At 50.6% G+C, this 18,010-nt stretch overlaps 1 protein-coding gene across 1 annotated transcript in view; it reads right to left on the reverse strand.

Moving 5' to 3' along the window:
* SNX29 (sorting nexin 29) overlaps window positions 1-18,010 on the reverse strand; it is a 248,126-nt gene that overhangs the window by 70,703 nt on the left and 159,413 nt on the right. Inside the window, exon 16 of the mRNA XM_007534624.3 lies at window positions 525-641. Coding sequence (XP_007534686.2) covers window positions 525-641 — 117 coding nt within the window. The remainder of the gene's footprint in view (window positions 1-524; window positions 642-18,010) is intronic.

Here is an 18,010-nt window from a genome sequence, read left to right on the forward strand (position 1 = left end):
CCTGATGAGAGTCTGTCTTAACCGGGGTTACTTTCCCCCTGGGGGACACTAGGCAATGAATGTCTGCAGACATTTGGGGGTTGTTGCATCTGGGTGGGAAGCTTCTTATCATCCTGCTAAGACAACCTGGCCACAAGCAGATCTGTGGTACAAACTATCCAGAGGGGTCCAACATCCACACCCTCTGTCAGAACCATGGGGTCAGTCTTCAAGCCGGGACACTGCATTCAAAGCCAAGACCAGGGCAGAGGGAGACCGGTGAGAAATACCATGCAGGCAGAAATCACAGCCAGCCCAGTCTGCACACAGCTCACAGGCACGACCACTGGAGGAAAGCGTGAAGCCAGAAGGGTCTACATGTGGGTGCCTGGCAGCCCCTCTCTCCCCCTCTGTACTTTTCTGAACCCCAGGAAATTGACCTGACAGAGCACAGGTGACAGAGGCTGGGGGAGGGGCCTGAGGGCAGAGGGGCCAGGGGACAGAGGGGCTGGGGGAGGCAGGGTGCAGAGGGAGGGAGCACTCACCGGTCCTCGGAGGTCGATGAGCTCCTGCCTCATCTGAGAGACCAGGGCTTCCTTGGCCAGCAGGGCCCGGTGTAGCCGCTCGTTGAACTCGATCAGCTCGCCGTGCATCTCTGCCACCTGGAACAGCAAGATGGCAGCCTGGTGAGGCTCAGAGGGCCGATCATCCTCAGTAACCACTCCCCACCTGGCTCTCGCCACAAAGCAGTGGGGATGTTGGGGGGAGGCTGTTGGGGTTGGAGACCTAGTGGTGTAAACCCAACTGGAAGTCGGAGGTGTCTGTCCTTAGTTGATTTTCAAGACTTGATTTGGTTATTTCTGTGTTTTACGAAAGAGGCTGATCTGAGCATCACTCCCTCGGCCACAAGAGTCACACGCTCCCAGCTGAGCCACCTCCTGGGCGCAGGCCTGGCGGATTCTACTCTGCGGGGTCCGGGGTCCACGGTCTGTGGTCCCCACAGACTCCACAGTGTGTGACTTTCAGAGGCACTTTGGAAACCTAGGCTTTTTTTGTTCGCTTTCCCAGCAGAGTTGTGCCTGCTGACAGCACCATTAGAAGAACTGTTCCTCTGGGCCTGGGTTCTGAACACAAAGATGAGGGCCAGGGGGGATAACACGTGACCATGCTCCAGATTCACAAGCCAGAGGCCTTGGGGTTCAGGCTCTGGCACCACCACATGCCAGACTGGCCAGTGCTCCTCTCTCTCTCTCCTAACAAAAATAGACCTTTTTAAAAAATTAAAGAACCTGGACAGATGATACAGCTCACCTGGGTAGTGTACCTACTATGTCATGTGTGTACACCCCCAGGTTCCAGCCCTCACCACACCGGAAGGAGCTTCAGTTTGTGCCCCCCCCACGCCCCACCTCTAATCTCTGTCTATCTGACAAAGTCGGCCCAGAGCGGTGAAGCCCTGGCAAAGGTGAAGAAACTCATATCAAATCAGGTAAGTAGACCCAGAACCCAGTCACGTGAGGTGGCAGTGACAGTGGCAGACACAATCACAGCAGTGGCTGCCTCTTCCACACCTCGTGCTCCTCGCCTCCTCACGTCACTAGAGTCACAATGTCACAGAGTTCAGTTTTAGAAGTTGCTCCGGGCCACACAGCTAGCAGAGGACGGGTCCCAGAGCTCTGGCTTTTAGCATGTTATTGACGGTTAATGGCTTACAGTACAACTACTGACACAAGGGTACAATCTCTTCTCTCCCTGTGACAGGTATCAGCAAAATACTCTCCTCCAACTTAGGTCTTTTCCTGCATCAAGCACCAGGACCCAAAGGCCCCCAACCACACACACACACACACACACACACACACACACACACACACACACACACACACACACACACACACTGCCCCAGAACTCTCCCTGCCCTCCTTACCCAGAGTCTTTTGCTTTGGTGCCAACTACCACACCCAGTTCAAGTTTTATTTTGTGTTTTCCCTCTTTCTCTTCTTTTTCTTAAGTTCCACTTATGAACTGATCCACATGAGGGGTGGGGGTGGCTAGCATAATGGTTATGCAAAGAGACTCTCATGCCTGAGGCTCCAAGGTCCCAAGTTCAATTCCCCTGCACCACCATAAGACAGAGTTGATCAATGCTCTGGTAAAAAACAAAAACAAAAAAAAAAACTCATGAATTTGCACAACATACACACACACACACACACACACACACACACACACACACACACATCAGAAGCAAGCAAGCTGTTTCTAAGAGAACCCAGGTGGTTATGTCTGTTAAGTGGGAGTGTGGGGACACAGAAGTCTGCTGGTGGGTGTGGTGTGGAGCTATTATATGCTGTAATCTTGTCACCCACTATTAATCATAAAAAAATGGAAAAATAAAAAGTTCTATGAGTGAGATCATCCCATATTCATCATTCTCATTTTGGCTTATCTCACTTAATGTGATTCCTTCAAGCTCCACCCAAGATGAGGCCACAAGAAACCAAATGAGCCCATCCAAAAAGGGAGAGAGGACAAGGACAGAATCCTCACCAAAGAAGAGATCCCAAGGGCCAAGAGACAGGAGAAAACACTCCAAGTCACTGATGGTCAGAAATGCAAATAAAGACAATAGTGAGATACCGCTTCACATCGGATGTGAGAATGTCAGACATCTGAGGGGACGGGAACAACCAGTGTGGCAGAGAATATGGGGGCCAGGAACCCTGCTACACTACTGGTAGGAATGTGAACTCACCCAACCCCTGTGGAGCAATCTGGAGGCCTCTCAGAGGCCAGAGCTCTGGTTCTGGACACCTACCACAACCTCTCCCTCTCCATACAGCCTGGCCTGGCCTCACTCATTCAGTCCACGTGGCTGGTCCCAAGTAAATACAGAGGTGGTCCCCCAGACCTACCAACCCCCATCAGTGTTCTGATGACATACACAATCTTGTCAGAAGTCAAAATCAAACTCAACTATCATTTATTCAGACACCTTTGAGAAATTCAAGACACAATCTTGTCCTGCATTTGGGAACCCTGAGAAGCTTACAACCATCTCAGTGAAGGCCCGCCCCCCACACACACACACACACACACACTGTGCACCCCTCCCCGCCCCCAGCATTGAGGCTGAGCAGACCCTCGCCCTGCCCTACACAGCAGACAGCGCCTCTCTGTCCCCCAGACTTCAGCCAGGCACAGCACCATTTCTGACCAGTTGTAGTGAGTACACAGACCATAGGAAAAAGCACTGCTGGGACAAGGAGACAGGGAGGTAGTTTGGGGGGTTAGTCACTTCCAGGGTTATTGCTGGGCTCAGTGCCTGCACTATGAATCCACTGCTCCTGGAGGCCATTTCCCCCCTTTTGTTGCCCTTGTTGTTGTAGCCTTGTTGTGGTTATTATTGTTATTACTGATGTCGTTTGTTGTTGGATAGGACAGAGAAAAATGGAGAGAGGAGGGAAAGACAGAGAAGAGAAGAGAAAGACAAACACCTGCAGACCTGCTTCACCACCTGTGAAGTGACTCCCCTGCAGGGGGGGAGCTGGGGGCTCGAACCGGGATCCTTGAGCCGGTCCTTGCACTTTGCGCCACTTGCACTTAACCTGCTGCGCTACTGCCCAACCCCCGACTATGATTTCTATAATTATCTATCTATATTTAGACATACTTGCCCATTTTTTCCTATGACCCTGCCATCTCCCACCTTCTGCACCCCATAAAGAGCTTTTCTTTCTGTCTGCTGCTTCGATCCATCAGGTTTGAGAAAGATCAGCCACTTAGAGGCTCTGAAAGAAGGAGGACTCTCTACCTGGAAGTGGAGGGTGTGGCTGACCTGACAATCAAGGGCTAGACTCCACAAGCCCCCCACTGTGACCCCACCTCCATTAAGCACCCCCACTCCATTGGCCCCTGTCACTCGTCCCTTCTCCTTCCGGGTGTCCTCAGCCCTTGCTAAGTGCAGAGGGAGACAAGAACAAAGAGCCTTACAACAAGCATGCAATTAACAAAGGGAGACTAAGTCACCAAGCCTTTTAACCAGCTTTCTGTACAGACCTAAAATTAATATGCTCCCGTTGCCTTTTGCTTTCTGTGCTGATCTGCCTGGGTCTGGTGCAAACAGATGCAATATGCCCAGCAAGGTCTGGTGCAAACAGATGCAATATGCCCAGCACCCCCACCCCGAAATCACAGGGACCTTCCACGGCCATTGTCCTCAGGGAACATACAACTCCCAGTGGCTCTACTTGTGTGTTCCCCAGAGTGAGAGCTCCAAACAAAGCCACTGTCCCCCTACACCCAACAAGCAGGCAGGCCCTGTCTGTCTGTCTGTCTTGTTTTTATTTGTTTGGGGTTTGTTTTGGGAGAGTGAAAGCCTGAGTGTTAAAAACACGCTTCTATAAAATGCGTAAAACATCCTGGCTCCCCATGGTGTTTTATCACAAGCTGTCAACACCCAGGTTCTCCCATGCAGCCAGAAAACATGGCCTGACCACCCCAGACAAAGCTCCCCATTCATTGGGGAGTGAGGAAAACAAAATCCCAGGGACCAGGGGAGACAGTGTGATGAAATCATTTCCAATGGCCACGAAAGCCGCCCGTGTTCATTGTCCCTTAGCACAGCTTTGCAAAGCGGTATTTCGATTACACAATCCCCCCACTTGGCCATTGGTATCAACAAGCCTCATCTTTCATGAGTCCTGTTGGGCTAAGACTTTTCCAGTAACTCTTTCTAAACTGGAGGAGAATGGGGAAGGAAGCAAGGCTCAGAGGCAGCCTCAGATGAGAGATCTGGGCTCACAAATCATGACATTACAATAAAAACAAAGGCAACCCAGGGAAGTCGGGTTGGTATCATGGTAGCATCTGCAACCTTCCCAGAGCCCTACCCAACTAGGGAAAGATAGAAACAGGCTGGGGGTATGGATCAGCCTGCCAAGGTCCATGTCCAGCAGAGAAGCAATTACAGAAGCCAGACCTCCCACCTTCTGCACCCCATAAACATGTTTGGTCTATACTCCCAGAGGAATAAAAAGTAGGGAAGCTTCCACTGGAGGGGATGGGATATGGAACTCTGGTGGTGGGAAGTGTGTGGAATTGTACCCCTCTTAACCCACACAGTCTTGTCGATCATTATTAAATCACTAATAAAAAAAAAAAAGATAATTAGCATACCATGGCCACCGATCTTATTATAATTAACTGAAACAATATATAGTATGGATTCTTTTATTAAATTAGCATGGGAAAAAAATAATAAAAGCAACTACAGCCTGCTGGCATTTCTAGTATGTTCTGAGGATACTTAAAGGCCTTCACTCCTGCCTTTCAACAGCCACAAAGAACTGCAGGTAGCAGGATAGAGAGACATAAGTAGAGACAGAGATAGAGAAGTGGTATTCTCCAATCTGTGTTCCAACAAGCACCTAGCGTGATCGTCCCCAGTCCCCAGACAGCATCTGATATTCTCACCTGCTGGCTCGAACCATCAGATTGGGGGTTGAGAGAACTCCCTAGGTAGAGCTCAAGCCTTATTAAGTTGTCAGGCCCTGGGTTTGATTCCTGGTCCCACATGTGAGCACTGCGGACAGCAACAAGGGAAGTTTCACGGACAATGGAGTGATACTGTGGTATCTCTCCTCTTCCCTCTAAAAATAAAAAAGGCTAGAAAATCAGGCTGGGGAAGCAGCTCGGTGGTTTCACACATACAGGAGGCCCTGGGGTCATTCCCTGCTGCCACACAGAGTGAATCACTAAATAGAGCCCCCACTGCCTGAGGATGAACATCGACGCTTCTGACATCCAGGGCCAGCCATTTCCTTGAATGCCATCTCCTGCACCCTCTCCCACTTGACATCTTAGTGGCATCTAATGCCACTCAACCTCAGAGGTCTTCTGTATTCCAGAATCAGGCTGGGCTCCTAGGAGGGCACCCATGGACATGGGAGGGACATCCAGCAGGAGAAACTGCAGGTGCTAAGGCCCAGAGGGGGTAGGGAGACAGCTGAGGCTCAGGCTCAGGTCTCAGACTCTGCGGAGAAGCCTGGCCTGACCACGTGATAGAGTTCTCTTGTACCAGTCATGGAGGCTCCATGTACTTGTGGCCCAGGATTCAGCCCAAACCCGACTGACTGGGCCACGGTGCCTGAAGAGGAGTTGCCACATATAGCAGGCTCCGTGTCTGCTCACGGCAGGTGCCCAGAGACTAAGGGCAGCTGGTATAGGTGGGTGACCTCAAAAGGAAGTAGGAGGCAGAAAGACAGGAAGGCAAATAGGACAGGGTCGCAGGAGTTGAATTGAGGAGTGTGGACACTGTCTCCCAGAAAGGCAATCTCCCCCACAGATGTGCTGGCCACCTGCCTGGTGTTGTTCTAGACTCCAGGAGGGGGCAGGAGAGGTTTACCTCTCAGAGGTCAGATCAGACTGCTGATCAGAGAGCAGGGAGACTAGGAGGTGACGGGGTATGAGGGAAGGCCACCTCCACAGCAGCCATTCTTGCTGGGAAATTGTGCAGATGCAGTCACATCTGCCATGTTGTCCCCTCAGGCTATTGCTAGTTCCCACAAGAGTTGGGACATTCTGCCTGTTCCGCCATGTTGTGCCCTCAGGGCATTGTCAATTCCCCGAGATAGTTGGAGTGCTTTGGTTACTCCTCCCGCTTCCCATTCTCACGAGAGCTATTCCCATAAAAGCCCTTCTTCTTCCGCCCCTCGCTCTCTTGCCTCCTTTTCACCTCCGTGACGGAAGGGTGTGGCGCGTAGCAGGAGGTGGCTATTTTGGCTGGCTCCACGTGGCCTGAACCACCCGTCTGACCCAACAATAAAGGATTGTGTTCCCTTTCTGCTCCAAACCTCCTTTTTCTGCATCCCGCCACCTCCACCGCAGCAAGTGACACATTCTGGAGTCCCCGGATGGTGGCTTCACTCTACAACAGTCAGGCCCAGGCACCAGCACTGCAGCCTCCCCCCCCCCCCCACATACACCTCACAAATGAACCTGCAGGCAGTTAAGGAGGAGGCACAAGATTACACTGATGATGATGAAGGATCAAAAGCAGACGGCCAGAGCAGACACAGCTTCAAACACAGCCCTTGTGGGCAGGGGACGGGCCACGGAACTGCAGCTCACAGGATGGGCTGGGCACACACCTGGGGGGAGAGGATGTGACTCCTAAGTGCTGAGGAGGCGAGTGACCCCACGGTGTGATAGTGCAACAGTCACCTTTGGGGTTGCAGGAACTGAGCTGGAGAGCATCTGGGAGAAAGATGGAAGCCGCTCCAAGTCCCATGCTGTCTCAGCAACACTGATCAAACTGTCAAAAATCGCTCATATGAGGAGCTGGGAAGTGGTGCACCTGGTGGGGCTAACATGTTACCAAGCACAAGGTCCTGGGTTCAGGCCCCCAGTCCTCATCTGCAGGGGAGAAGCTTCATGAGTGGTGAAGTAGTGCTGCAGCTGTCTCTCCCCCCACCTTTATTTATTTATTTTTTGCCTCCGGAGTTACCACTGGGGCTCAGCAGCACTATGAACCCACTGCTCCTGGAGGCCTTTTCACCCATTTTATTGGACAAGACAGAGAGAAACTAAGAGAGGAGGGGAGATAGAGAGGGAGAGAGACAGACACCTATAGCCCTGCTTTACCAATGTGAAGCGTCCCCCCTGCAGGTAGGAAGCTGGGGGCTCGAACCCAGATCCTTGTGCTGGTCCTTGTGCTTCCTATTATGTGTGCTTTACTGGGTGCACCACTGCCTGGCCCCCTTCATTATCAATTTCTCTCTACTTGTCTCTACCCAATAGATAAATAAAAGGTTTTTAAAAATTGCTGTGTGCGAACCAGAAAAGACCTAGAATTGCCAAAACAATCTTGAGAAAAAAGAACAGAACCAGAGGCATCACACTCCCAGATCTCAAATTGTATTATAGGGCCATTGTCATCAAAACTGCTTGGTACTGGAACATGAATAGACACACTGACCAGTGGAATACAATTGAGAGCCCAGAAGTAAGCCCCCACACCTATGGACACCTAATCTTTGACAAAGGGGCTCAGACTATTCAATGGGGAAAGCAGAATCTCTTCAACAAATGGTGTTGGAAACAATGGGTTGAAACATGCAGAAGAATGAAACTGAACCACTGTATTTCAAATACAAAAGTAAATTCCAAGTGGATCAAGGACTTGGATGTTAGACCAGAAACTATCAGATACTTAGAGGAAAATATTGGCAGAACTCTTTTCCACATACATTTTAAAGACATCTTCAATGAAACGAATCCAATTACAAAGAAGACTAAGGCAAGCATAAACCTATGGGACTACATCAAATTAAAAAGCTTCTTCACAGCAAAAGAAATCACTACCCAAACCAAGAGACCCTTCGCAGAATGGGAGAAGATCTTTACATGCCAAACATCAGACAAGAGTTTAATAACCAACATATATAAAGAGCTTGCCAAACTCAACAAGAAAAATGAGGGGAGGACATGGACAGAATATTCACCACAGAAGAGATGCAAGTGGCTGAGAAACACATGAAAAAATGCTCCAAGTCTCTGTCAGAGAAATGCAAATCAAGACAACAATGAGATATCACTTCACTCCTGTGAGAATGTCATACATCAGAAAAGGTAACAGCAGCAAATGCTGGAGAGGGTGTGGGGTCAAAGGAACCCTCTTACACTGCTGGTGGGAATGTCAATTGGTCCAGCCTCTGTGGAGAACAGTCTGGAGAACTCTCAGAAGGCTAGAAATGGACCTACCCTATGATCCTACAATTCCTCTCCTGGGGATATATCCTAAGGAACCCAACACACCCATCCAAAAAGATCTGTGTACACATATGTTCTTGGCAGCACAATTTGTAATAGCCAAAACCTGGAAGCAACCCAGGTGTCCAACAACAGATGAGTGGCTGAGCAAGTTGTGGTCTATATACACAATGGAATACTACTCAGCTGTAAAAAATGGTGACTTCACCGTTTTCAGCCGATCTTGGATGGACCTTGAAAAATTCATGTTGAGTGAAATAAGTCAGAAATAGAAGGATGAATATGGGATAATCTCACTCTCAGGCCGAAGTTGAAAAACAAGATCAGAAGAAAAAAAAAAAAACAAAAAACAAGTAGAACCTGAAATGGAATTGACATATCGCACCAAAGTAAAAGACTCTGGGGTGGGGGTGGGTGGGTGGGAGTGGAGAATACAGGTCCAAGAAGGATGACAGAGGACCTAGTGGGGGTTGTGTTGTTATATGGGAAACTGGGGAATGTTATGCATGTACAAACTATTGTATTTACTGTTGAATGTAAAACATTAATTCCCCAATAAAGAAATTAAAAAAAAAATTGCTGTGTGCACCTGGCAAACCTCTGCTGGGGAACTGCCATGTCCTTTGCTGGCATCTGTACTTAAAACACAAGTGAGCACCAAACACAGGAACCCCAGAAATGTCCTGGCCCCAGACCACAGACCACAGGCGCCAGACCACAGGTCCCAGGCAACTGATCTGATGAGATGCATCCCGTCTTCCACCACCTGACCCCTGCAGACAGCACTAATCGATCACTGCACGCCTCCCTCAAGGAGTCAACTGAACAGCCACAACACATTGATCAGTTTGCTGGTCCAGAAGCTGACAGGCCTGCTTCCCTGGCAGGAAGGAAGAGGAAAGTGGGAAGCGGGGCAAGAGCAGGGCCTTTGGAGCTTGGGGAGCCTGAGCATTCCCTTCCAGCTGGAGCACCGGGGAAGATGATCTCCAAAGATAATGTGGCTGTGAAAAAGCTTTTAAGTCTGCGAAAATCTCAGGAATTATCATAATTACCTGCCAGCTCATAAAAAGATTAGACATTTAAAACGTGTATGCATACACGTGCACGCACGCGCGTTCGCAAATACACACGCTGCCTCCTGCACTTCTTTTTGTAACAGCGCATTCACTGGAATCAGTTTCCAAGTAAATTGAGCTTGGGTCTCCTGTAGCACCTAATTAGATGCTTCCTGGTTAATTAAACCTGGGCCCCCTCAGATTTTAACAGCAATTGAGGCTTTCCTGGCCACACAGCCAGTCTCTCCAAGAACACTCACTCCAGCAGCTCAGAGTTTGCCTGGGCCAGCCCTGGTCACGGGCACCCTGTGGGCAGAGAGGACTTTGGAAGCTCTTTGTGTGATGAGGACTCTGTACAAGTCTAGGTGCCCGTCTGTCCCCCTGCCTGTGAGTGCCAGCCCGGGGCCCTGCAAGCTGCCTATGACAAGGCACAGAGAGGCTAATTGAGGTGACTGCCCCTCCCTGCTCTTTGCAATCCACCATGGGCTTGGGAACAAGCAGGCCCTGAAAGGGGAGGGAAGGGTCCACCTGCAGAGCAGAGCTAGGGGTCTAGTGCAGGCAGGGGTCAGAGTCCCCGCCTGAGTCCCCGCCTGACCCCCCACCCCCACCCCGAAAGAGCTGAAAATCTAATTTGGTGGGGGGTGGGAGTGCAGGGCAGGAGTCCCAAAGCAGTACCTCATTTAAAAATATTTTTATCAAGCTCTGACTTCTGGTAATGGTGGGGGTTGAACTGGGATCTCAGATCCTCAGGCATGAGAGTCTTTTGCAGAACCACTGTGCCATCTCTCTGACCAAAGCAATACTTTTTTTTTGGCCTCCACGGTTACTAGGTTATTGCTGGGGTTCGGTGCCTACACTACGAATCCACTGCTCCCGGAGGCTATTTTTTCCTTTTTGTTGCCCTTGTTATTATTGCTGTTAATTGCTGTCATTGTTGTTAGATAGGACAGAGAGAAATCGAGAGGAGGGGGGAGGGGGAGAGAAAGACAGACACCTGCAGACCTGCTTCACCTCCTGTGAAGGCCCCAGAATCTGTGATGATGCACCCAACTAGGAAGCCACTAGCTAAGAAAAAAAAAAAAGGAGGGGGAGTTTGCACCCCTCGGCTTTAACATGAGAAAGTGAGAGAGAGAGATCAAACTTGGAGGTGTTCTGCCACTGTGCGCACCCTGGCTGCCATCATACCCTCAGGCTGGAACTGCAAGGCTGTGAGGGTTCTCGCCTCAGCACTCCCCCATGGGTCCCACTGCTCCCAAGGAGGGTGGGGGGTGTGCTGGTGATGTGCCTGGTTTGACAGTGGGGGAAACACCTTGTTTCCCCCTTCTTGGGGCACAGTGAAGAACAGAGGGCAGTAATCAGGAGCTCAGGGTTGAGGGTAGCACCATGACACCAATGCATGGGGAGAGGGAGGCAGCAAGTGGTTCCTGCTTCATAGGGCTTTTGCATTTGGACACCAGAGTGGGAGTGGCCACCCTCCCCCCCCCCCCAAGGCTGGTGAGGGCTGGAAGCTGACAGCTGTCTCTCAGGCTAGTCGCTCCCACCACCATGGTCTAGAACACAGAGAGGTAGGGAGGCCCAGCATTTTACTTCAAAAAGCCTGCATTTACTTCAAAGTCCTGTGGAGCGGGAGAGAGGGCAGTGGGATTTGCATTGTGTGAGAGATGGACCAGGAGACAAGGGGGGGGTACATGACAGCAATATTTGGTCTGCTTACAATCTTCCCATCATCTAGAGCAAAAAAATATTGTTTTCAATAGTCTCCCATTCATGTCTCAGGCATAGCATGTGAGGAGGAGGAGGATGGTGGGAGGTTTTGTTTTTTTTAATTCCATATACGTGTAGAAGATATGGCAGGTGGAAAGACAGAGAAAGAGAACAGAAAAAAGAGACAGAGGGAGAGATATGGCAGTACCATTTCACCCTCCATGGAGCTCCCTGGGTGCTGTCCATGGTGCCGAGAGAGGCAAGACCCCACAGCTCTGCTCCACCATCCATGGGGCTCCCTGTCTGCTGTCCATGGTGCTGAAAGAGGAGAGACCTCCAGCAGCCCTGCCCTACCACCATCCATGGAGCTCCCAGGGTGCTGACCATGGTAGTCTGATATGATTAAAAGGTTTGGACCTAGGTCCTCATACACAGTAAAGCATGTACTCCATCTGCTGTGGTCCTGTCCCTTGCATTTTTGTACAAGAAATGTGACTGTGTTGTTGGACCCTATACCACCCACTGCCGCCTGTGTGTCCCATGACTGAGCAGATGTGACAGTGACCCTCAGACCACCAAGCTATCGCCATCATCTGGTCCTTTCCACAGACTCCCACGGCCACACTCTGTCCCAGTCCTGCTGCCTCTTAGACATCTAAAAGAAGGGGAGGGACAAAATAAAGACAAAAAGAATCATATTAAAAATATAACCCTCCCAACAAAATAAGGAGGACTGTGAAGTTTCTGCAGAGCCTTTTGTTCTGCGTCTTTGCCAAGATGTCAGCCCCACACAAGATAATAAATACAAAGAAACAGCAGGGCGCTTCCCAAATATTTAATTACTGTGTTCTCTCTGCCTCGCCACCTGGGAACAAAGTCCCAGGCTCAGCACCCAATTCTTCCGCTTTGTAAAGCACTTGTCACAACCTTGATGTTTCTTAGACGCAGGTCCACCCCATACCCCTTCTATTATTAATCAGGTTGGCCCCTAACAGTCAGTCTTGCAATTAACCTGTGAGGTGGAGCTGCTGCTTTGCACAGAGCCTCTTTGCATGACACCAACTCTTTGCAGCTCTCCTGCCACTGCCGCCTCCTTTTCAACTGAAAACCTGCTCAGAGGCCCTGCCGGTGATAATTGTGCAATATCACCAGGGCCCTCACTCACAAAGGGGGCTGGGCACAGCCCAGTAGACTCTGGGCTTATAATCCTCTCTACTGGCCAGGGTGGGGGGGTGGGGGGACAGCGAGGGGTGTGACTCACTGGTGGGGATCAAGGGAAGTCCCTGAGTGTCTGGGGTGCTCTTGCTCTCATGCCTTTCTTGCAGCCATACTGCAGCCACATGAGAGAGAGAGGGAGCCAGTGACCTCTGGGTGGGGCCTGGTGGGGCTCTGAGTGCTGGTCCTGGTTGGAGCTCTGCTGTTTCCACTGTTCTGATCCCCCCAGGCTCTCTCCATCTGGCCCAGTGACTAGGGATTTAGAAATAGGCATCTGAGGGCTGGCGGTACACACCCAGTTGAGCACACAGAGTACCATGCACAAGGACCTGGGTTCAAGCCCCAGTCCCTACCTGCAGGGGCGGGGGGGGGGGGAGCTGCAAAAGCAATAAAGTAGGGCTGCAGGTGTCACTCTCTATTCCTCTCCCCATATAATTTCTTTCTATACTATAAAGGGGGAGAGAGAAAGAGAGAGGAAGGAAGGAAGGAGGGAAGGAGGGAAGGAGGGAAGGAAGGAAGGAGGGAAGGAAGCAAGGAAGGAAGGAAGGAAGCCAGCTACCAGACACCAAGCCTCAGTAAGAACCCTGATGGTAGAGGTGGAGGGAGAGCTGTCTGGGAGGTTGGGGAATTCTGGGCATTTCCCAGATGGTGGGTTGCTGGGTCAGGGGAGCACTGTTCCTGCGTCTATTCTCAAGGGCTGGGAGACTTGTGTGCCTTCAAGGCCAAGGATGTGGGGCTGGAGGGGAGAGAGGAAGGGCCAGGAACAAAGGGGCGCAGGCCAGAGACTGTCAATCGACAGGGTTTTCCTGGCACAGCTAAAACCAAGGGTCGCCCTGACCTCCTGTTAATGTGACCCTGTTTTTCAGCAGGGCCACCAGCCCAGACCCAGATGGTAGAGCCCAGCCTGTGTGGTTTGTGGGGGCCTACAGGTGATGGCTGCCCTGATGCTGAGGGTTGTAAGGATACGTTCTCCATGACAAACAACCCCCTCCCCCCCAAGAGCCCATGGGAAGCTGGGAAAGGGCACAGTCCCAGGAGAAGGACACATGGTTTGGGGAGAGAGAAGCAGACACACTCGAGAGGGCTCAGCCTCTTAAGATGGGCACGAGCTCAGGCCCTGCAGAGATACTGAGGGTACTTGCTAGGATCTTCTGCAGAGTCATTATGCTCAGACCATGGGGCCAAAAAATAATATAGCACTTAAAATCAATGATATATAAGTATGTGTAGTTGCGGAGGGTAGGCTCTCACACAGGTACAATCTCATTGTTCCAGGCTGGTTTCTCTTACGGAGAGACATCACAGGAGCACAGTCTTCCCTGGTGCTGACACACCTCTTGTGGGGTGTCAGGGTTCAAGTCTGGCCTACATGCAAGGCAAGGCATGCACCGCACCTGACAAACCATCTCTCTAGTCCCTACGTTAACAGGTTACCTTATTTACTTGTTTGTTTATTTTGGATAAAGAGAGAAACTGAGAGGGAAGGGGGAGGTAGAGAGGGAAAGAGAGAGACACACACCTGCAGCCCTGCTTCACCATTCACAAAGCTTGCCCACTACAGGTGGGGAATGAGGGCTTGAACCTGGGTCCTTGTGCATGATAATGTGTGCACTCAACCAGGTGCACCACTGCCCTGCCTCTCACACACACTTTAACATTTTTAAAGTAAAGCTATGTCTTAAGTAGTCTAGAACAGTTCAAATAGCAACTCGAACCTAATAATAATAATGGTAGCAAATCACCACAAATTTATCAGTTGCCTACTACATGTGAAGAAATTTGAAATCACATCATGACTGAATTCCAACCACCATGTGAGGCAGGCCCCTATTACAGGTGAGGAAACTGAGACACAGAGGAACATGACGAAGACAGGATTCAAACCCGCATCCACCCATTTCAAAGCTTAAGCACCTAACTCCTCCCTCAGGGGTTCCCTCCAAGCTAGAAACTTTAAGAACCCAGGATCGTTTTTTTTCTGTGGTTCCTGGACCAACAACCCAGTGGCCAAAAGTGACTCTCAAAAGACAGAGTATTTCTCTTCCCAACTCCCCTTCGGCATCTCTGAAGATGAGAGAGGCAGTCTGGGCCTGTGCCCCTCTGCCCCTGCCCAGCTCTCCTCTCCCTGACAGGTGACTGTGCCTGGCCATAAGCCGTCAGCTGCTTCTGCCATCATTGTGGTACTGGTTCCAGTCAGTTTTAACTCAGGGTCTTCGAGAGTGGCTCTCCTTGTAAATAGCTTATTTTGATTTGTGAAAGGGGGCGGGGGGAGGCACTTGAAAGAAAACATCAGACCAAAAGGGGTGGGGACGACTCGGTCCCACTCTGTGTCAAGCGGCCCATCTTCAGAGCAGGGACCAAAAGATCAATGTTGCGACTCAGGTGGAAAGTCACCCCTCATTTCTTGTGCCTCTGTTTCACTCTGTGCGTGTATGCTATGGAGAATCCAGCTATGTGTGCAGCAAACACACACACACAAGCACATACATGGCAGCTGCTCTGTGCCGCCTGGGGTGTGTGGTCACAGTGTGTCGCCCCTGCATAAAGCCCTCCGCTCATTTCCTGGTGCCAAGTTGAAAACAAAAAGTGCCCAGAAAGGTCAGAGAAACAGCTCACTTGTCTCTCGGCCTTTCTGTCTCTATCTGAAAAAAAAAATGCAGTGAAATGGGGCCGGCCGGGTGGTGGTGTACCTGGTTGAGCACACAGGTTACAATGCGCAAGGACCCAGGTTCAAGCCCCGGTCCCTACCTGCAGGGGGAAGCTTTGCAAGTGGCAAAGAAGAGCTGCAGGCGTCTGTCTGCTTCCCCCCCACCCGACTCCCCTCTCAATTTCTGGCTGTCTGCATCCAATAAATAAAGATAAAAAATGTTTTTTAATCATTTATCTATATATTGCCTCTAGGGTTATTTCTGGGGTTCGGTGCCTGCACTGCGGAATCCACTGCTCCTGGAGGCCTTCCCCCACCCCATTTTTGTGGCCCTTGTTGTTATTATTGTTATTGCTAGATAGGAGAGAAATCAAGAGAGGAGAGGAAGAGAAAGACACCTGCAGACCTGCTTCACCACTTGCGAAGCGACTCCCCTGTAGGTGGGGAGCCAGGGGCTCAAACCGGGATCCTTACGCAGGTCCTTGTGCTTTGTGCCACCTGCGCTTAACCAGCTGCGCTACCGCCCAGGCCCCCAAAAGTGTTTTTTTTAATGTAGTAAAAATAAAACATTAGAAACAGCACTATAGCAAAAGGGAGGGGTAGTAGTAGAGAAATGTATGCGACAGATTTTCATGATGAGGCTCCTATAGGAGTTGGCTATGACCCCCATAATAGGACGGCGAAATAACTCACTTGGATAGCGCTCTGTTTTGCCATGAGTCTGACCCAGGTTTAAGCCCAGTCTCCACTGCAGGAAGCTTTGGTGCCATGGTGTCTCTGCCCCTTTCGGTTTCTGTCTATAAACAAAGCAAAACTCAACAGAGAAGCACCCAGAACAAGCCCAGAGAAGAGGAGGAGCCTCCTTCCTCTCCTGTGACACAAGCCCCCAGGTCACCTCGGGGTGCGGCTCCCACACCAGCTCGCCACAGGGTCTGCCCCCTCAGTGATGGGCTACCGCCTGGCACAGTGCCACCAGGGCTGCTCCCTTCAGGAGGAGGTCAGAGGTCAGCATATGCAGCCAAGGCGTGGGAGGCCTGGGCATCTTTCACAGCCAGCCCAAGACAGAGCCTCCCCTGGAGGGCACGGCCTGGGGACACCCACGTGCCCCTCCTCCCCAGCTCCTCCTCACCACTGGCCCTCCCTACTCAGGGAGGAGATCGCCACACACAGGGCACGCACAGGCTGAATTTCAGCCCCTGCCGACAGCAAGTTGTCAGAAAGCTGAAATAACCGGGTGGGCTTTTTCCCCCCTCACCCAGTGTCACAGTATGATAATTGATGTTTGTAATTATGGCCTTGAGGCACTGCAAGCTCCTTAACTGCCTTCTAAATGATCGAAGATCAAATTATGTGCAGTTGCAATTCGCGTTAAGTGTATTTTAATTATGTTCTCGTTCTTGGGAAATTAGTAACCCGCACGACAGGGAGAGATGAGCTGGGCGAAGATGGCTGTGCAGATCCAGCAATCTGGAGGAAGCTCAGGCTTCTAGAATGTTCTCACAAAGCCCTACTCTATCATCATTCTGGGGAGAAAGAAAGAAGAGCCTGCAATTTAAACACTTTTTTCCAAAAAGAACACATCCGCTTATAAACAGGTGTACTGCAGTATAGCGTCTGAAAATTCAGTAAGGTGGACTGGGGAGAGGGCTCAGTAGGTAGGGTGCATGCCCTGCCATGCTCAAGGCCCAAGTTCAAGCCCTGGTACCCCATGGGAGTGTTGTGGCACAGGAGGAAGCTCCTGTGGTATCTCCCCCTCTCTCCCCAACCCATCGAAAGAAAAACTGGCAAGAGAAGTAACAGCGTACATGTGCGAGACCCCGGCTACACACACACACACACACACACACACACACACACACACACACACACACACAGCAAAGACACAAGATTAAAAGAAGCAGCAGAAAAGATGACATCATCAGTAGGTTGGAATCAAAGACATACACAAGGTCTCCATTTTGGCTAAAGACAAACCTGTATTTGCTTCTGAGCTTCCCAGCAGCCAAGGCGAAAACAAAAACATGATGAGTGACAACATCCAAGAGACCTGCTGCCTAGTTAAGAGTGTCCTTCCTGGGGGCCAGGTAGTAGCGCAGAGGGTAAAATGCACTTGGCATGAAGCGCAAGAACCAGCATAAGGATCCCAGTTCAAGCCCCCAGCTCCCCACCTGCAGGAGGGTTGCTTCACGGGCGGTAAAGCAGGTCTGCAAGTGTCTATTTTTCTCTCCTCCTCTCTGTCTTCACGTCCTCTCTCAATTTCTATCCTATCCATCAATAACAACAGCAATAACAACAACAACGATAAACAACAAGGGCAACAAAAGGGGAAAATAGTCTCCAGGAGCAGTGGATTCGTAGCACAGGCACCAAGCCCCAGCAATAACCCTAGTGGCAAATAAAAAATAATAATGGGAGTCGGGCAGTAGCGCAGTGAGTTAAGCGCAGGTGGAGCAAAGCGCAAGGACCGGAGTAAGGATCCTGGTTCGAGCTCCCGGCTCCCTAACTACAGGGGAGTTGCTTCACAAGCAGTGAGAAGGTCTGCAGGTGTCTATCTTTCTCTCCCCCTATCTTCCCTTCCTCTCTCCATTTCTCTCTGTCCTATCTAACAACAACCACAACCACAACAACAAAAACCCAA

This window comes from Erinaceus europaeus, chromosome 15, assembly GCF_950295315.1.
Source record: "Erinaceus europaeus chromosome 15, mEriEur2.1, whole genome shotgun sequence".
Taxonomy (NCBI): domain Eukaryota; kingdom Metazoa; phylum Chordata; class Mammalia; order Eulipotyphla; family Erinaceidae; genus Erinaceus; species Erinaceus europaeus.